Source organism: Agelaius phoeniceus, chromosome 10 (assembly GCF_051311805.1).
Source record: "Agelaius phoeniceus isolate bAgePho1 chromosome 10, bAgePho1.hap1, whole genome shotgun sequence".
In the NCBI taxonomy this organism is placed as follows: domain Eukaryota; kingdom Metazoa; phylum Chordata; class Aves; order Passeriformes; family Icteridae; genus Agelaius; species Agelaius phoeniceus.
Window position 1 is genome coordinate 8870858 of NC_135274.1, and position 21104 is coordinate 8891961.

Genomic DNA, 21104 nt, shown 5'->3' on the forward strand with positions numbered 1-21104 from the left:
TGTGCTTTTTTGGAGCTGTGATGTTATCTGATCAGCCACTGGCTGTGATCTGGGGGTGATTAGGACCTATGCTTATAGTTATGAGCATATGGCATATGGTTTTAAAATGGTAAGTTTAAAATAATTACATTCTGGTGCTGTTTTTTAAGAATTATTTAATTATCTCTATGTTCTAGAATGGTTTTGCTGCCAGTTAATATTCACTTCTGGCCTGGAGCCATCAAAATCATAAGGTTTCCTTCAAGTTTCATAATAATGTTAAAATAGAGTTGCTCAGTTTCCTTTAAGGAAGTAAAAGAACTTCCTTTGCTTTGAGTTTTACTTTCTCTGCAGTTCAAAGGCTTGTATGACCCAGTATTGCATAGGAAAGGGAGTAGGAATATGGGGACGTTCCTGAAGTGCACAACAGAGACTTGGGCTTCTGACAGATTTTCCTGGGTATTAAAATGTGGTTCAAGCAGAGCCTCCAAAGTGCTGTGCTGGACTGATGGGTTGGTATTCAAGTTTTTTAAGACTTCTACACAGTAGTGTAGGACACTGATCTTATTTCCAACCAAAAGGAGATAATCAAAGCCAGATCAAAACACTTACTGAAAAGTTTGTCTGAACTGAGGAATCTCTTGAGCTAAGGGTTTACGTGGTCCAAAAGAAACCAAAGTTAAGGACACCTACTCCTGCAAGTATTTAATGATCTCCATTTGCTGTTCAAATGAGTAAACCATGTGAAACCTATAAAGTCATAGCTGGAAAACCAAAGGCCAAAGCAGGGGGACTTTCAACAATTCATAAAAGGAATATGAAAATAAGAGAAGAGGTTTTAAGCTAGCAAAGAAACTGCAGTGGTCTCTTCAATAGTTAAGATTTGGGTATGCCATGAAGTCTGACTTTTTAAACAGAGGAATGGCTTGTGATCCATTGTTATTTGAACTCTGTTGAAGGCTTTGTAATTTGACAGATTTTATTATAGATTGGATTTTATTGGTAGACTGTAACACACCAGAGAAGCTTCTCTGTGGTCTGAGGGAAGCAGTTCATGCTGTATCTTGTTCTGTCCAAAATGCAGCTTCAGATTCAAACCCACATCCATCTTCAGGGATTGTGCTGCACTCAGAGCCCTTAGAGCAGCATTGGCTGTGCCAAGCAGACATTTCTGGGAAGGAGCTCAGAGATTCCTGTGGGTGCTGTGTGGAGCTTTCCTGGGTGTTTTCCATGCTGGGGAGCAGAGCTCAGGCATGGAGGTTCCTACCTGGGCTCTGAGCCCCCAGAGTGAAGTGATGCATCAGTGACTAAAAGTATGAATCAAAAGGGAGAGCATGTGTGAGCTGGCAAGTGTGAATTTTGCTGCTGACCACTGTTTTGTCCTCTGGTCTAAACAGATGTCTAAATCTGTGAGAAAGCAGAACATAAAGGACTCTGCAGACAGCTTGGAATAAACATTCCATAATTGTTTCTATGTGCAGCCCTGCCTTTTCCCTTTGTTTACTGTCAGAGCTAATTTAGACTTTTGTTATGTTCCTGCAGGCAGGGGCATGTCATCCCTGTGTCCTGGCTGATGGGAACACTGGATATTCTGTGTCAACAGCCCAGTGAAGCTGGTAGGAGCAAAAATGCCTTTGCTGCCAGGGTGCTGCCAGAGCCTGGGCACAAAGGCAGCAAGCTGGCTCCAAGCTGAGCCTCTAAAGGAAAAGTGTTCTGGGAGAAAAGGAGATTGAATTTATAGTGGTTTTATTTATTTATTTTTAATGAAAGGATGTACAGGATGCAAAAATAGTATTTGAATTGCAACTGTTGGAGAACTTCTCTCACATATACTGATAATTCTAGGAATAGCAGAGAGCATGGAGAAGGAAAACAGTGTTCTGGGGCAATGACTTCATCCCCAAAGAATCAGATATTTATAGTATCTTATATTTTGAAACTATGTTTTTTATCTCTAAATTAATTCATGTATTTACTTATATTTTTCTTATTAATAGTTCTAGGAACCACTGATTATGTAGAAACTGCAGTACTGATCCCATTTAGAGAATTCATGTCAGAAATTATTGTGCTTGGTCTAAAAAAACACCCCTGTGTTGGTATTCAAGTGTTTATAAGGGTATTTGCAGCTCACAATTATGGCATTTCTTCCAAAGGTACTTGTTTGAATTTTCAGAAACATTTGGTTTTAGAAGTGTTTCTTTGCAAGACAATTATTAGTGGTCAGAGTACAGGGAGGTAAGATGACACACCTAAATGGTTTGCTGTGCAAGGGTGAAAAAACCAATTAAAATCCAACACTTCAAGATCTTTGCATGCTTTTTTAACAGTTCTCATGCCTTTTTTTTTTTTTTTACTCACTTATGTTTGTTCAAGATAACATGGGCATCATTTCATCAGAAAATTGATGAATTGAAATTCCAGAAACTGGAGATTTCTGGCTGCAGAATAAGTCAACTTCCAATGCTGTGAAACTCATAAGGAATAGTTGCAGTGTTCTAAGGTTACACTGCATTAACTATAACATTAATGCACAAAACTTAAACATAGATGTCTCTGTGTGACTGTGTTTATTGGCCAGTTTCAGGAGATTCATAGACTGGTGGGTTCTAAGTTCAGTAAAACAAATACATTCTAAAGGACTTAGACTGGCAAAATCAAATGCAAACCCAAACTATGCAAACACTTGTTCTGCTCCCATCTCTTGGCATCTGTATCTGAGAGAAGGCAGCTCCTAATGGTGACTGAGTAGGACAGAACTGAGAAGAAGGAAAGCCCTCTGAGGGGTGCAAACTGAAGGTGGCTTTTCCAGCTTTTCCAGTGTGAAACTTTACAAGAGTCCTGCTCAAACTTGAAAGCTGCTTTAGGAGAAAGAGGTGTTTAAAATGTTCTCCACTTTGTCTGCTTGTGCACCTTGAGGTTTAAAAGCTTAGATTTTGGAGTCAAGAGAGCCCTGTATTTTGAGAGCAGTGCATTACCTTTGAGGTGTGTCAGTGCTCAGCCTGGCTGGGGGTCCCTTCATCACTTCTGTGTGCTCAGCACTCATCAGGCTTACTAAATTCAGGGGTAAATCTGCTGCACAGGGAAGGTGAGCGCTGCACAGAGGGGCAGAATTGTTCAAGTAAGATCTGTTTGATGCCTTGCCTTGTGTGAAGTGGGAGCTCATGCTGCTCACTTGAAAGGCTGGGCACTACTGCTGGGCCACTGCAACAGCTCTGCACTGTGCAGGACCAGCTGTGCCACCATGGGGATTTTGGAACTGCCTAGGTAAGGGGGAAACTTGCAAATGGAAGACAAGAAAAATTTGGATGTGGACATTTTCATGTGATAAAATATATTAAACTTCAGTGTCTTAGCTGTCTTTCTTCTTAAATCAGATACTTGTTGGTAAAATATTAAGTGATTAAAAAATACAATTATCTTATAAGTAACTGTTAGTTTTTACATATTAACATGTAGCCATGCTCTATTGGACAGGCACTTGCTTCTTGCTGTTTCCATGCTTTACTTGTGGAGTGGTACAAATTGTCCTTTTTATCAGGGCTTACTTTATCTTCACTTAGGTGTTGGGGTTTTTTTTGTATGTGTGTTTTTTTTGTTTGTTTTTGTTTCATGAGGCTGCTGACCTGTTTGTACTTTCAGTTGAGTTTTGTGTGGCCTGTGGTTACTGACTTCCAGTTTAACTCATGGGGTGGGTGGGCTAACACAATTAACACTACTGAGCAGGTTTTATTTAATATTTTCAATGATGAACCAGTTTTACTCTTTTTAGAAATGCATTTATTTGCACCAAGTGTTGTGACCTATTTTTCTTAAATGCTTTTTTTTTTAAAAAAGAGTATGTTTCTTGTTTTTTTCCAATGGGAAAATGGAGAATTGTGCTGAACAGTATCCCAGATGCTGTGTTACTTTGTGATGCTGTGCAAAATGCACCCTCAGTGTTGCAGGGATCATATGTGCAATTTAAATTGCTGCTGCTACAGTGACTGCAGAGGTTTTGTGAGGGTTTCCTCACTGTGACAATTACAAGCATCAGTAACCAAGCAGGTCATGCTGACCAGAGAATTGGTTCTGCTGCATGTTCCCATTTCCACTCTGTTCTGGTTCTTGCCATGGGTCTTTATAGCTCTGGTCCATTTAGTCATGACCAGAAAATCCCAGCCACTGCTTTGCATTCCTGCAGGAAAAAAATGCAAATCACTTGCAAAGTGCCAAAGAAAGGGTTTGGGTTGTGCCATTTGCTGACACAACTATTTTCTGTAGTTGCTAATTCAAGAGTATGAGCTCACTGTCTGAAGTTGTCTGGGGGCTGGACTTGGGAGTAGATGAAAAATGTGCCTGGTAGGCTGCTGCCCAGTGGCTGGGGACAGATTGGTGGAGCAGCACGAGTTAAAGTGAAAGTCAAGGCAGAACTTTTCATTATAACTGATCAGGAGTTGTCACCTTTATTTCAGATGCCTTCAAAACAGGCTTTGTCAAAAAGTAAGCCTAGAGATGCAAATGAAAGGCAAAAGATAGATCAAAAAGAAATGATAGTTAAAATCTCTTATGCAGTGTAGAGATATCAGACTAATGGGTGGGTCCCTCTGTCATTCTGTGACCTGTTCTAAAACTGCCTATGAATGTTACTCCAAATCAACCTTATCTTGTCTGTGGGCTTCTTGTTCTTCCTCCCACACTCTATAAGCTTCCTCCAAAATACACTTTTCTCTGTCTTTGGCACATAGTTATTTACAGACTGAACATTGCCTTCCTTTTGGGGCAAAGTTTCCATTTGTCTTTGCTGGTTTTTTCATTGTGACCACTTTTGCCATCTTATGTTTCAGTAGACAATGTCATTTTGATGCAGCACATCAGATAAATACAGTAATTTTATTGAGGCAGACTTTGAGGAGTACTATTGATTATTTATGGAGACATGCTGTTTTAATCAAGTAAACTCATTTAAGCTGTCATGGTGAGTCAGTATAATTCTGTGCTTATGCTTCATGCTGGAGAGTAGGTTTGTATTATAGATGATGCTGGTGATTTAGAGGATGTAACAGCATCAGTCAATTGGCACAGGAGTTTGGCAGTGCTGGTTTAGTGTCTCATATAATCTCACAAGTGCTTTGAAAGCATTGATGTAAAGTTATTTTCAGGGCCTGACTTAAACAAAAGAAGTGTAGCCAGTCTGGAAATGCCTTGTCTCTGGTTTGCTGAGTTGCTGGTGCTGCCAGGGGAGGTTCTGTGTGATGCCCTGGCTGGCAGTGCCCCTCCAGTGCTGAGCAGAATGTAGGTTAGTGCTGCAGGCTCCTGCCTCTCTCCCAGCATTTCTGGGTAGTTAATAATTTTTCCTGACTCCCTGGGCTGGCCTTCACCATAAGGCTGTTTTTACCTTTGTGTGAGCATGCAATAACACCTTCCACCAGCACTTGTGTGAGGTTGGGTAAATACTGAGGGTGCTCTGAGTGCTGTGAGCCATTCTGGCATGTTTTGATGAGTTGAGATTTTGGATTGTGTTTAAAAGGAAAAGTTCCATTCTCTGGATAGGTATGTAGGTAGGTATGCTGCAAAAGGTGACTGAGAAGGAGCCTTTTACTTACCTGCATTTTAATGTAGGATGCTTTATTAATGACTATCCTTATGATTTTCTAAACTGTTTAAGTGTGCCACATTTAAAATTAGTGTGACTGAAATGTTTGGAGTTGTTAAAGTCATCTTTATCAAGTACTGCATTTCTACAATAGAAACAGAATTGTGGAATTGTTTAGGTTGGAAAAGGTCAAGTCCAGCAGTCCCCCAGCACTGCCAAAGCCACCAGCAAACCCTGTCCCTGAGCACCACATGCACAGGTCTGCTGAATCCCTCCAGGGATGCTGCCTCCACCACTGACTGCCCTGGGCAGCCTCTGAAGAAATTTTCCCTAATATCCAATCTAAACCTCCCTATCTCAGAGATGAGCATCAATCACTGCATTTTGGGCAGGAGCTGCTGCTCCTGGCCCTGAGTGCCACCTCACTGTGGTGCTCAGTGCCCTCCAAAAGCAGTGGGTGCTTCCTTGGCTCTGAACCACATTTCTGGAGCCAGGCAGGTGCTGCTGTCAGCTGCTGTGGGATATCCCTTGCTGTGGATGGAGCCATCCCTTCCTGGTGTGGAGATGCTGGGGCTGAGCAGGGCCTGCACTCTGTCTGGGTAAACAGATGAGGATCAGCAGTGCCTGAATGCCAGGTTAGCAGGGGATGCTGTGCACTGCTCCTGCTCTCTGATAGTCTGTCCTGCACCCCCCAGCTGTGTTCTGCTCTGTGGTTTGTTTTGTTTCATCTGCATGTAAGAATAGTTTTGTGGGAAGATAAGGTTGGTTTGCTTTCATTTCTCCCCCCTCCATGCTTTATCATTTTTAGCTTAGCAATGCTCCCTTCAGTGAGTGCCCACAATGGTTGTTGCACTCCTCGTGTGCCAGCCTGGAGGAGCAGAGGCTCCAGGATTGTCTCACATCCTTCACCTGCTTCCCTGCAGCTTCTTGCCGAGGAGGAGCTGATGGCAAATTGTGTTGACAGGCTTTTAATTAACAGCTTCTCAGCAGGAGCTGTTCCTATGCCTCATAAGTCACAACAGAGCAGCTTTTAATTTGTTAGCAAGCCAAAGTGTATTCAAAAGAAAAATCTTTCCACTTTGTAATTTCTTGAATGATGCCTTTCACACTCGATGTGAAATGATCTTGCAATTAAGGCTTAAAGCTCATTAAGCTTACTCAGGAAAACATTTTGCTAATAAGAAGTGTGTAAGATCTCCTATTTTTCAGTCTTTAATTTTTCTTTTTTGCGGCAGCTTTATTTTGTGCAACAACAGTATTAATCTGTGTAGACTGTGCACAAGACCTCTTGTTCCTGAGAGCTTTTTAAAAGATTTTACCTTCTCCTTCCTGCTAAGTCTATTTTTTGCTTTTTCCTGTGGTTCCTTCTGTTGTCCCATCTGTTTGGTTGAACTGCTTTATTCTCTCCTGGTGTTTGACGTACACTAATCCTTTTACCTTCTATCCTTCACAGCTTTGTTGAATTGCAGTGTGTAGTTCAGTTTTGCTTCTGCCTGCCCTTCACTAGGATGTTCCAGGATAAGCTATGATTTTTTGAAATTGAGAACTGTTGAAAATTGTTCCTTCCAACTTTCCCCCTCCCTCTCTTTTTACTTTATTTTTATTACTGCTTGCACATGCCATTTATGGTGCTGTTAGCCTTTGGGAAAAATACTGTAATGACTCTGGTTTCTCGCTTCTCAGAATCTCCAGATCTTTCCATTTTTCCACAGTTTCCAAAAGCTGTAAAGGTAGTTGTCCAAGTAAAATGAGTTGGAAAGACCTCACTCCTGCAAAATGTATGTGTATAATGGATTTCACTTACTGCAATCACACAACTCTTTTCAATGCCAGCCCCAGTGGATAAAATAAGTTCAGTGGTTCCTGAGACCTTTTTAAATACCGCTAAGAAAATTAATTGGAGAGGAAGGGAATGGTGTAGAAAAAAAAATCAGGATTTTGAGGTTGTGGTTTTATCAGCACTCAGAGATTAAAATCTAAGATGGTTCATTTGTGGAGTCCAGAAGAGTTTTGGTAAGCAAATATGTATTAATTACATGTGTATGTAAGACTTGTCACTCTCAAAAGCAGGAAAAATAAAGAGAGGCCTCTTTCTGTGAGGAAATAAGTTCTGGGGCAAAAAGAAACAGTGGAGGGGAAAAAAAGTTACTTTCTGTCAACAGGTTTGAATGTTCTGTCATAAACAGAACTCAGTTCAAAGGATCTGGGAATCTCAGAAGAGTTCTTTCAAGACTAACCAATTTCCTGCAGCACACTCTCAGTGCTAGGAGGAGGCATCTCTTGCACATAAGAGCAGCTGGTTGTTTAAAAAAGAAGGAAAAGGCATGTAAAGGGGGAGAGCAACCCCTTCTCATACTTATTTAGAGCAGTTTTCCACAGGAGAACATACATCTGTGAAAACAGGGCACTTGAGCAAATTCTGTACTCTTCAGAATGTCATTTTGCAAGGAAAAATGTGTTTGGATGTTTTCAGGAGAGGGCTTGGTTTTTTTTTTTGTATTTTATTTTTGCAATGACTAACAACCGCTGAGGCGTTATTAAATTTTGTTTACTGTGTAGTGGGACTGACAGCTTTTATTACTCTATCTTAAGAATTGTGAATGTGAGTATTAACCCTGTGTTAGTAGGAGCAAGCTTAATTTTATGGAAAATAGAAATCTTTTTTATTTACCTGAAAGTTTTGTTGTGGAAATACAGTTAATCCTATTGTTAGGGTGAAGGCCACTTCTCCATTCTCTTGTTGCCAATTTGAATTGCCTTGTGTTCTTGACTTTATAGAATAACTGATGCTTCCACATGTAAAATATATATTTGCCTCTATTTTGTTGTTTGCAGGAACCACAGATATCTGAAGATGAAGCCATGAGGAGTGAGCAGAGTGAATAATAATGCTTTTCCGAAACCGCTTTCTGTTCTTGCTGGCCTTGGCAGCCTTGTTAGCCTTCCTGAGCCTCAGTCTGCAATTCTGTAAGTGTCCTCATGTTTGTTTTCTACATATGGTGCTCTATAGGTGTGTTTAAATATTTCCATGATTACATGTTGTGTAAGCATTCTTTCTTTATTGAAATTCTTGGGGTTTATTTTGGGTTTTTTTTGTTTGTTTGTAATTATTTTTGTTTGCTTGTTTTCCAAAAAAGTAAGAAACAGTTTTGTGTGCTGTGTAGGAATCTATATAATCTAGAGAGTTCAAATCAGGCTACTGTATTAAAAAACAAACTGCATTTTGTAGTGCAGTTAAGTAATTGAGTGTGATTGAATCCTTCCATGAAAGTAGGCAAACGACATTGGAGTGAAAACTGCTGCAATTCCAATTTTACATTGCATCAGACTAGATGGGATTTAGGAAACTGCTCTGAGAGGTTTGAGTGCTGGAACTTCTCCTGGTTTGTACCCTCCCATCAGGGAACTTCAGGCAGTTGGATTGGTTCATCAGAAGTGGGTGGTTTGTTCAAGAGCAGATGAATTGTGTTGTGCCTCAGAGGGGCAGTGCAGGTGGTCTGTTATCACCTGCTGCAGCAGAGAGAACATTTACAGCTAAAGCCGTGTTTTGGGATCATGTGGTCTGTACCAGTTAATGCACAGCAATGTAGTGAGGTGCTGTCAGAAGGCAAGTAAAAGTACAGCCCACAGGATAGATAGGATAACATTCTTTGTTGTTCTTGTCATCGTTCATTGTGTGTTACTGAGCACAGTCCTCTGGGCTGTGCTTTTTTCTGTGCAGTGTAAAAACCCCCAAACCCAAAAGGTTACATTAGAATTAGAATGTGTCTTTTGTACATGACAGACGATTTCAAAAAAGGGAGGGAGAGAAGATGAAAGAAACATTGTGGTTTTCTGTTGTTATTTTAGTGTGCTTAAACTCATCTGCATGTCATTAAGGGACCTGTGGCTCTGAATTGCTTTTTCAGCCTCCTCTTGGCACCAGCCAGGGGTCTGATTGCAGCTTGTTTTGCCCTTTTGGCTCATTATAGCTCTGCCCTTGATGCTGTAGGGTTGGTTGTGAATTGTGCATAGGGTGAAGGTCCTGGAGGAGCTGCAGCTGAAACATGAAACTGAATTGTTAACTAAATGAGTTTTATTTAGAGATGAGGAGGTAGGCATTTAGGAGAGTGAATCACATTTCATCTAAAGATAAAATGATTTTCTGCTTAATTAGAACATAACATTTCTGCTAGAGATAAGGATGTTTGAGAAGAGCTTTAAAAAGCATGTAAGCTGCTGGAAGCAGCCAAGGTGGAGCTCAGTGCCAATACCAACACTGATAGAGAGACCTTTACACCATGAGAACTGCAGGACAGTCTGCTGGGAGCCAAGACATCCAGGTAGCCTGATACTTTAACTTCTGCCAGCTTCAGGATCTAGAGCAATTAGTCCAAACTTGGAGCAAAGTCCATCTCCACAGCAAAACCAAAAACTTTTTAGATCTCCTTGTGCTTCTAGGTGAGCTGTGCCAGCTGGGCACCCTGCAGCTTCAGGTGAAGTGCTAGCACTTGTTGTTTTATCAGGAACTTTGTCACAGCCTCATCAGTGCCTGTTTCTGTCAGGAAACACTGATTTTTCACATCCTCAGAATAACTGTGGAACTTTGAGATGGGTGAGTCTGGCTGGTTTCAGCTTTCTTCAACACCAAAATTAGCATGAACCTCTCCTCCATCCAGCACTTACAACTTCTTTCAAATATGTAAAATTTGAGCTGTTTTACCCCCACTTAGGCAGAGCATTCTGCTGCAGGCCCCTCATGACAAGGCAGAAACTGAGATCTGGAGCAATTCCCCAGTGGAGCTGGTGCAGGGTCTGGAGCACAAGTCTGGTGAGGAGTGGCTGAGGCAGCTGGGAGCTGAGGGCTGGAGAAAAGGGGGCTCAGGGGGATTTTATCACTCTCTACAACTACCCAAAAGGAGGTTGTACCCAAAAGGAGGTGAGGATCAGTCTTTTCTTCCAGGACAAGAGGAAATAGTCTCAAGTTGTGCTAGGGGAGGTTTATATTGAGTATTAGGAAAAATGTCTTCACCAGAGGTGTGGTTTGGCATTGAACAGCCTGCTCAGGGCAGTGGTGGAGCCACCATCCCTGGAGGAATCTCAAAGACATGTAGATGTGGCACTTGGGGTCATGGTTTGGTGGTGAACACAGTGGTGCTGGGCTAATGGTTGGTGTTGATCTTAGAGATCTTTTCCAGCCTAAATTATTGATAATATGGTTTATGTTCGTGGAATGAAAATGAGTGTTTATACATTTAGACTCAGGAAAATGCCCAAGCCACTGATTTATTTTGTTTTGTTAGAAGGGAGGTACCTCCTGAAGCATTTGGAGTGGAAATGAATGTTTTATGCTGTTGTGAGATTGTGAATCTCTGTTAGCAAGCAGTGCACAGCTTTGTGGAGGAGGGCTGGTAATTTTAAAATATGCTACTGCTTTTCTGAGCATGAAATGTTTAAAATGTCTGTTCCTTTCTGTGATAAATTTGTTTATAAAAGCAAAACAGTAACACTAAATGTATACGTATACAAGTGGTACATATCTTCTATTTTCAAACTTCTTCTTTAGAGCGGAGCATAACTCCTGTAAGTGCTTGATATTTTATCCCTCATATCCACATGTGGAACTGTGGCATTTGAAGCCAGACTTGTGAATTTTAGCTGACTGAGGCAAAGGGAGTAGTAAAGGGCAAGCTCGGCTGTTTTTCTGTAGGTTCTGATTCAATATTACAAACAGCCCACACTGGGCTGGCTGACAAGGTCACAGTCTGGCTCCTGCTTCAGCTGTGAGGGTTCAGGAATTGCTTGCAGCAGTTTGCCACCCAGTCAAACAGAAAAGGATGCTGGTTGACTTTAATGTGCTGTGCTGGGAAGGACCTGGAACTGTTTTGTGAGCAGTGATTTCTGCAGCCACCATGGGGTGGAGATGGTGGGTGGTCGTGTGAGCAGTCCCAGTCAGTCTGTCCTTGCTTGTAAGACAAACTCCTGAGGCACTTGTTCCAGAGCTAATAGCTGTCACATCTCGAGTTCAGACACAAGGAGAAAAGTGCTGGGGAAAACAACCAGGGCAGGACCTCAGAATCTTCAGTGTTGGTAGCTGGGGATGAACCCAGGACTGATAAAAAACTCTGTCCCCCGTTGTGATGTTTGGTTGTTCTTGGTCCCTTTCTTTTCTCTTATGGTTTCTGAGTTCTGTATTCTGCTTTCCTGTGCTGTTTTCACCACAAGGCTGGTGCTTTCTGTGGATACTAACAGCTCACCTCACAGGGTAGATCATGGAGAAAACTTCCCCCAAAGGCTCTCTGAACAGCTCTGAGAGCTAGAGGTGTTCTCTCCCATCAGCAGTCTGAGGATGGACATGGAGCAGCTGGCCAGGAGCTGCCCTCACTCTGTCCCAGGGTGGGGCAGGCAGCTCCTGGAGCACTTGGTTTGTGTTTGTCACATGTGTGTGCTGGCTTGGCTGGCTGCAGCAAATGCCAGCTGCAATTCCTTCATCTCCTCAGCCTGGCTAGGAGGAGACGTGTAAGCAGATTGCTGCACACCTGGGGACTCCTTTTAAACTATAACAGTCATTCTTCAAGGTGATGTGGTGCTGTGGCTCCTGTGAGACACAATCCTTCCTGCCAGGATCCTCTGTCCTGTACATCTTGGGCAGTGGGGCCCTTGGCTGGTTCTGCTGCTCATGTCCTTGAACAGGAGCAAAAGGCCCAGGGGCTGTGTTGAGCTTTGTCTGCCTATGGGGCTTGCTGCTTTCCTGGGAATTTCACAAGGAGCAGTAGGGTAGGGGAGCTGGCTTCAGGAAGTCCTACTGTTTTCAAGCTCTGTGTGTTTATTGAGATAAATAATGCCACATCTTTTTTTTTTCCCTGAATATTCCTGGTGGATGATGGCAGAAATGCATTTGAGACACATTTGAAAATTGACTAGGATATTTTAATACCTATTCATAGTTTTGTCAGATTTGGTTACCATTTGTAGTAGGCACATAGAAGACTTTTAACAAGGAGTTTATACTTGCTGGAAAGGTACAAGCCTTAACAGTTCTAGGCATCTTTAATATAATTGTGTGGCCTGGACTTCAAAACAAAAGGCTGGGGCCAGATGTGCCCTCAAATTCAGTTTTGCTATTAATGCATTGTACAGAGTTAAACTTGGAGAAATCTGCAATAGAGGGAACCTCTCTTTAATGGCAAATGCTACTGGATTTTGTACTTGTTTGAATTTTTACATAATGTAGGAAAATGACAGTGTTAAAAGTTAACATGAAAGAAATGTTCCAGTGCTGGCTAGAAAAATACTCTGATGTCTCTAATGGATAATTATATCAATGGAACATTTTTGTTTGGGAAGCCCGTTGGATTGGGAAACTGGTTGACTTCCAAACCAAATATGACTGGCAGATTAAAGTTTTATTAGGAATTGTCATTGTTTCCCTCTTGTTTTATGTTTGGGGCCAGATCTACAGAAAATAGTGGAGAAGTTTTTTATTTTTCTTATAGTGTTGATTAGTCCACATATGTTTTTATTTTTCTCTTCCTTGTTTATTTAAATGGGCACGGTTGTAAAACAATTTAAAACTTGAGCATTAGAGACAAAAGGAGATCTGGTTTTGATAGACTTGTCAGTTAAGGCTGTTCTAAAATGTAATTATCTTGTTTTTATCTGGAGTTTTCAGTGTTTCACTTTATCAGAAAAACTGCAGAGTGGAAAGATGAGCTGTTCTAGACTGTGTATTTTTGTCTCTGTAAATATTATCTATAATGCTGTTGACTAAAACTGGGCAGTTTCCTTCTGTACAAACACAGAATATATGTAGGGATACTTCATTCTTTTTTTGCCAGAAGAAGAGGTTGCAGTGGCTGAGGTCTTTGTTCCTGCTCTGTGCTGTGTGACTGCCTGGAGCAGTGCAAAGGGAAGGTAAATGCAGTGGCTGGGGGCAACTCTTGCAGTTCAGGGACAGAGGATGCACCTGCATCCAAAGGATGTGTCAGAATTCAGCTGTGGTCCTGCAGCCTCCAACTAAGGAGGTGAGACAGAATTTAGGACCCTGTCCATGTTAATTGCATTGGTGAGCCCTTAGGTCAGCTCAGGAACAGGAGTTTACAAGCAGGTCTGAAGAGCAGCCTTCTTTTTGCTCCAGAGATTGGTACCTGAGAACCCAATTACTGGGCAAACACAGGCCTTTCATGACATTCATGAGAAACATCTGTGACTGGCAGCAGATGCCTCAAGGTGGGACTCCTTGAATAAACCTTGGCTGAACGAAATGGAAAGGCAATTTAAAAGCTGTCTCTTAGAATGCCATGTGTACACTCTGTAAAATTTGCTTGACAATGGTTTTTTTACTCTGTAATCAAAGGCACGGAAATTAATTTTTCCATGAAGTAAATACTTTTTGGTTTAATTTTTTTCCGTATTTACTGAAAGCCTAAGGAAAAAAGTAACAGTCAAGAGAAGAGGACTAAAATGATAGTGGGAAAGCATCCCTTTCTACAGGGTTGTTTTTTATAACCCTGTGGCTGACATCCATTCCAGACTGTCCTTCTGAGGGCTCTGGCTCTCAGGCAGCTCTTGCCCATGGAGCTTCTCTTCTGGTTTAGAGTTTGTTTTCCTACATCCTTGGATACTTTGATCAGTGGCTTAGGCTTGCCTTTTGATAAAAAGGATTTTGGTGACTGCCACTGCTTTTTAGGATGTTGGCCACTGCCCCAGCAGGGTGCTGGTTCCCATGTAAAGTGTGGAGAGCTGTTTTATGGGTTTTTGGGAGTTTTTAAAAAATACTTTCTCTGCCTCGATGGGTCATGCTTGGGTGTTGGTGTATCAGCATGTCTGGAAGAGACATTTTGCTGCTCCAGTAATAATTTCCCTCTACTTTCTGTCATTTGGTTTCACGCTGGAGGTTTTGGTTTTAAAGATGAGTCACTGGAAACAGAAATTGGGATTTTCCACACAGAAAAGCAAAGAGTTTTATTTTGTTGGTTTGAGCTTTGCCAGCAACTCTTACTTGAGGACAGTGTGGGCATCATGTGCAGCACTGAGGTGTTTGGGGTTTAGCCTGAGATCTCAGCAAGGCTTCCTGCAGCCCCTGCTGGGAGCCAGAGCCCTGGGGCAGTGGCTGCTCAGGTGGGGATTGCATTTTGCTGGTGTATCCAAGTAACTCTATTTAAAACCCCACAGCTTTAGAATTCTTGATGTAGAGAACTTGTTTTTGTCATGTGTTACCAGCATGTGAAATTAAAAGGAGAACAGATATCTCCCTTCATGAATTTTGCCTTCAAGCTCATAAGCATGGCAAATTTTCCACTCATGAGAAATCTCTCTGGGTTTCGCTCTTCAGAAGTGCTAATTTAATCTGAATTTAAGATTAAAGGGAAAAACGACCCACAAATAATAAATCCAAGGCTCTGTGTATTTTAGCAACAAATGAAGAGAGCTAACTGTAAATACAGATGTGGTTAGTTGGACTGTATTGTAGCAGAATTAATATGAAGTGTTAAGGCACATGTTTGATGGCTACTATACAGTTGATTCTGTAGTGGTAGGTCAGGTGATTGATTTATTTATATATTAGCAAATTCTATTTTGTCATTAAACCAGTTCTCTGCCTTTCCTTTTTCACAGCTCTTGAAAGTAGAGTCTGGCTGCCTTACAGGTCACTGCAGGCATGTTTGAGAATGGCATGTTTGTCTTTTCAATAAAATAAAATTATTCCTAGGATTTTTCCATATGTTACTTGTATACTAAACTATGTTTTAACAACTGAAACATTGTTTTTAAATTTGGATATTCACCCTATTTTGTTTGTAGAAATAGCAGAAGGAGAGTATTGTTTTAATGTGCAGCTGTTCCATTCTGTATAAATGGTGAGTGAGAGTTAGCTCACACAGGTGAAATCTGCACAGTGTAAAGCCTCAGTTCTCCCAGGAGCATGGCCCCTCTCTGTGGGGTTTGCATTCTGGCTCCTGTTTGGGGTTTCCAGGATAGCTGATGGCAGTGTGGGGTTTGCATTCTGGCTCGTGTTTGGGGTTTCCAGGATAGCTGATGGCAGTGTGGGGTTTGCATTCTGGCTCTTGTTTGGGGTTTCCAGGATAGCAGAATGCAGTGTGGGGCCCCTGCCCAGCCCTGACTGCCAGGGCTCTCTGGGAGAAGGGCTCTGGGCTTTGCTCACCTGTGGGTGAGGCAGCCAAGGCAGAGCTCACCTGTGTGTGGTTCTGCCCTCCCTGCTGGGTGTTCTCTTGGGGCTGGCTGGGCACTGGGCAGTGACTCTAATCCCTGAAGTTTGCTCTTTCCATAAGCAATTTCTCAGCTGATCATCCCCTTGCTACAGGGCTGCTTTCCCTTGTACTCCTGTTTTACTCATGTTTTACAAAGATGGTGACATCAAAACAAAACCTGGATGTCTTAAGATTTGTTTTAGTAAGAGTCTTTTGTTAATCTTTTGCTGACCACTCTGATTTTTGAACAGTTTTCTGAGAATTCACAATCACTGACACTTTATTAGCTTTATCTCTCTTATTTTACTTTTACCAAAGATTTTAGGACAATGTTATCCATTAATTGCAAATGAGTTCATCATACTTTAATAATTTGCTGTCCTTTGTTTGAGATTTGGGTTCTGCATCCTTATCAGAGAATATTCTGACTCAAAGTTCCCTTCTCTCCTTGTTCAGTGAGCAGAGTTTCAACAGGACAGTATCAGGAAAACTACTTTAATGTCACTGGGTATAATGCAGTTGTGCTTTCCCTCTTTCTAGGCCATGTGCAGTCTTCTGAAAAGCATGGAGGGCTACTTAAACTTCATGTTTGATGATAGGTTTGTTTCTCTGAGCTGTCCTTTGTTCTTGCCTTAATCCCCACTGTGCTGCTGCAAATGAAAACCATTGGGGTTTACGGATGTGCTGGTTCCACTGTGTGTGTCTGAAAGAGAGGTGCTTAATATGCTTCATACAGTTGTTCATGTTTCTCCTTAGTCCTTTTAATTTTTCTCTTGTGAGTTGTCTTTCAGGCAGTTTTGTTCTTTTCTCTGTGCTTTTGCAGGAATATCATTGCTGAAATGATACAGCGACTGACTTCATCCAAAGTGTCTTGTCGCTTGACTGTAAAGATTTTTGAAAAATTTATTGTGTGTTGTTGGGCATGTGGAGTTTCTGTGATTAATGAAGTGTCTCAAACTGCACTGATTTTGAAGATTTTAATGCCTAGGGGCAGTTTTTTATTGCCTTTTGTTTTTTCTAATAAAATAATCTCTGTTCCCAAAATTAGTTCCCTTCTGGCTTTTCAAAGCTCACTCTATGAGAGCAAAGCAGTGCTTGTACATACTAAATGGCATTGTGGTTTATTTTAAATGAGGCAGGGTCTAAGTAGTTTGTATTTAAAAGACTGGGGCTTTTGTGGACTTGCTGCAGTGAATTACCAAGTCTTGTAAAATTCAAGCGATCTCTCTTCATTACTTTTGTGAGATGGCTGGATTAAAAGAGCTGGAAGCATATGTGGTGTAATTTTGGGTTTACCAACTGTGCACATTAATGCTGAATGAAGACAAGAAATAAGAGTCACTGTCTTCCCCTAAGCTGTTTTATGGCAAGAGTCCCAAAGATACCAATAATTCTCTGATCCAGAGAGCACTGCTCTGAGTTCCTGAGATTAATGACTGTCAAGGAAGGCATCCCCAGCACAAAAATCTGTCAGGTTCTACTGTATTAAATATGTTTTGAGGTTTGCTGCTGGCAAATCCATGGCAGCTTTCTGTGCCTTGGCCTGGTGTTGACAAGGACAAACAAGAGAGCTGGCTTGGCTTGGGTAAGCAGTGGCATATGGTGTTGAGATCACTTCCCTGAGCAGGTCACTTTGTGGACAGAAAGCAGTTGGGATTAGATGTGAAACAGAAAAGTGCTAATTTAATGCAGTAGTGAAAAAATTGATTTGAATTTGTAAGGCTTTTTATCTTGGAAGGACAGTGCTGTAGAGAAGTGCCAGATGTCTGTGGGCTGTGTCTGACTGATGCCATTAACATATGAGGCGCTTGGTGCCCTGTGCCTTGGGCTGGCAGAGCTTTGATCTCTGCCTCCAGCCAGGTGTGAGGCAGGGATGCTGCAGGGAGGGCAGGGACAGGTCAGGAGAGGCCCTTACCAGTGAGCTGATGTAGTTTGTTGCTGCCCAGAAGCTGCTGCCTTGGTGTTTTAACACCAGGGGATCAATACTCGTGAAGATGTGGTGGGTAGAGCTAAGGTATGGTTTGAAGTCTCTTTATTTCTTTGTTTTCCCTGTGTATTTTGGGATTCTGGATGTTCCAGTACACATCCTAATGACAGTTGACTTGAATGTCCAAAGACATTTTGGGATGAGTCTGAGGAGACTGAGTCTCCCCGTTCTTAGTCTGGGGAGAGCCCTAAGGAAAAGAGGCACCTAGGCTGAGAGAAAGGAGAAGTGCATGCTTGTCCTTTGTGCAGGGAGCACTCACAGGGCTTCAGCTGTGGAGAGCTCATGTCAGCAGCAGATTGCTGGGTAACAGAACAGCAGCAACTCTTGAACTATCTTGAACTCTGCTTTATGGGATATGTTTTTGTACCATGCCCAGCTGCTGTGGATGAAAGGATCACTGAAGCCTGAGGATTTGTAGCCCGTGTTCCTGAGAAAATACTTTTTGCTGTGTGTTTTTCTGCTGTGCTGAATCTTCTTGGCTGCTGTGTTGGTGTTCAGTTCATGTGTGAAATCTGCCAAGCATCCTTTTTTCAGTCATGTTGCAATTGCTGCTGCACAGCTTCCCACTCCGCTATTTGTGGGACTCATACAGGACAAAAGGAAAGAAAAAACCAAGCAAACCCCAAACTAAAAGCCAAGGTCCCCACCCCCTGGAAAAGGATGGCAGAAGCACTCAGTGCAGTGTATATCAGTGTAGAGCAGTTGATCTTTAATTTGGGACAATACTATGGAAATGGGAAGAGTTGCCAACTGTTTCTGAACACAGCTGATAAAAGCTGTTTGGAAAATCTGTTCCAGGACAATTCAGTTGGATTAGTTCATTTAGCTGGTGCTGAGTTCTGTAGACAGAAGCAGGACAGTGCTTTAAAATCTTCCTGCAGTGCTCGTGACTCTTGTTGGATGAGCAGCAGTGGCTGGATCTACTGTATTTATAAAAATCGTGCTCAGGCCACAATTCCCTCCTGTTTAGTCTTTGTGTATTTAAGCCTTGCTTGGTGGCCCCCAGGACACTGATTTGGCACAGATGAAGTCTTCTCACAGCATGATGAGATGTGGCAGCTCTCAGCAATAGGAGGGACTTGTCCAGAGCCTGGTGGTTTATTGCCCCTCTCACTTGGCAGTCCCACTGAGGCTGTGGTGGCCCAGGACTGACATAATTGTGTCATTGCAAGCACTGCTGGGCTCTTTTTGCATCTTGTCACTGAACAACCTGGAGAAGGAGCACGATGTGACTTGAGCAATGTGTTTATAGAGCAGCAAATCCATCTGTTTGTCTGGGTGCCTCATAGGAACCTCCCCCACTCCCCCCAGACCAAGTGCAGAGCCAAGCCATGGTGGGTAATTAGTGACATGCTGGGAAAGAAAAGCTTTAGCATGCATGTGTATTTATTTTAAAGAAATTAGTATATTAAATTGATGAAAATATAAATCTATTTGGTGGTGAACATTACATGTAGAGTTTCAGTGTAGTAGGAAAATACGATAAAATGCAGCAAGTAATTTTTCCCTTTGGGAGGAGAAGTGGAAAATGATTGTCATCTCTAGAGCTTGAAAAGGCTCAGATTTGCAGTCAGCATTGCTGTGTTATTGCTGTCAGGCTGAAAATCCTGGAAGCTGTTTAAGCAGTGCCATATGCCCTTCTGAATTGTCCAGTGAAAAACAATGGGGGGCGGGGGGAACCCCCTGAAACGATAAAGCTCTTTTCAGAGCCACATCTGGACTTTATAAATGCAAGCACACATTGTGTAATTTAATGTATCTGCTTAAATTAGGTCTCAAACACAAGAGTACAAGGCCTGCCATGTTGTGTTTGGTGCAAAAAGGATTTTCTTAACATATTTATTTTCCTCATGTAAGTTGGATTGTAACCTTGTAAAAAAAATCTGCTAGCCATGCAGCTAATGCAGCTGGAAATAAGAAACCTGTTCCCTGCAGCACTGGTGTTTAAAGCCGGTAAGCTACCAGGCATGGTGGTTGTGTGTAGTTATTCTATTTTACCTTTGAGCATAAACACACAAGTACTGAAATCTGTTTTTTTGCCCTGACTCTGATATGGAATAAGGCCCTGGGTCAGTCCTGTGAGCTGTGGCTCCATGGGCAAGGGCTGCTTTGGGCAAATGCCCCAAAATGAGGAAAACCTTTCAAGAAGGTTCACAGCTTGTGAGGCAGAAAATAGGCAGACAAGTAGGCTTTGCCCCACTCCTGGGAAGGGGTAGGAGGGTTGGCTATTTCTGTCCAACTCTGTGAAAAGCAGCTGAGGAGAGCAGCCTATTTATAGTCGCTCTCAGTTGTCCACAGGAACATTTGCATCTCCAGTGGAAAACTTCAGGGATCTGAAAACTAAGAAGGCTGAAAACTCAGGTGGCATTAGACTGAGGAATAAGCTTTTGGTTGCATTTCATGTAAGAAAATGACACCAGGACTGATTATAAAAACTAAGATGAACTTACCAGTTGTTGCTGCAGTTATATTATTATTCTGGGGAGAAAGCAGGGACTGTGGTGAGAAAACTCACGCTGGGGTGTGTGTGTCTAGGCTTCCATTTTGTTTGTGTGTGGCAGGAGAGACTTAAGTCTTGAAGTTTTTTTTCCTTATGTCCTAATGTCTGTGATTTTCTTCCAAACATTAAAAATCTAAATACTCTAGAGCTCACCCTCCTTCCCCCTTCATCAGATCTGACCTCCACTGGGTTAGCTGAGCTCCATCTGCAGCCTCCTAAATTCCCTGCGTTCCCATTTTCTGTCAGTGAACCTAGGACACACAGGATGCTTCAGAAAACTTACATTTCCTACACTTTGAACAGAGTAACAGCATTTTATTTAAAATTTCCCCTGGGTATTTTTGCAGTTGGAGGAGAGGGTTCCTCGTGTTGGCTGCCCTGCTCCCATCTCCAGCACGTTTTGGATGGAGAGTGGCTGTAGCTGAATTCTCCAGGAGAAAGGCAGGAAGGGACCTGGTGCTTCAGGCTCTGTGGTGACTGAGTGTGCAAGGCTAAAAGAACAGGGAAATCCACCTCTTTTCTTGATTAAATCACAAGAAGGAATTGGGGGAGGAAATGGGACTGTTAATTCTGTGTTGTCACTATGAAACTGAAGATGTTTGAAGAACTGCATGAGGAAATATAAACATAGCACGTAACAATTTTAAAAGCAGCATTTTTTCTGGTATTGACTCAAGTAATGCAGAAATTTACCCAACAAAGATGAGTGCACTGAAATGGGCACACACCCTCCTCATCCACCCAACTAAGTGAATTTAATCAATTTCTCATGACGGGTTAAAATTTCTCTGTAAGAATTTGAAATATGATGCTCTGTTTCACAAGTCTGCTGCAGCATTCCTCATGGTCTTCCAAGGTAATAGGTTTTTTTGC

At 42.1% G+C, this 21104-nt stretch overlaps 1 protein-coding gene across 1 annotated transcript in view; it reads left to right on the forward strand.

Annotated features, from left to right (window-relative positions):
* The window catches only part of PXYLP1 (2-phosphoxylose phosphatase 1), a 47848-nt gene that overhangs the window by 6274 nt on the left and 20470 nt on the right, over positions 1–21104 (forward strand). Inside the window, exon 2 of the mRNA XM_054639389.2 lies at positions 8390–8521. Within this exon, the coding sequence (XP_054495364.2) occupies positions 8443–8521 (79 nt within the window). The 5' untranslated portion in view covers positions 8390–8442. The remainder of the gene's footprint in view (positions 1–8389; positions 8522–21104) is intronic.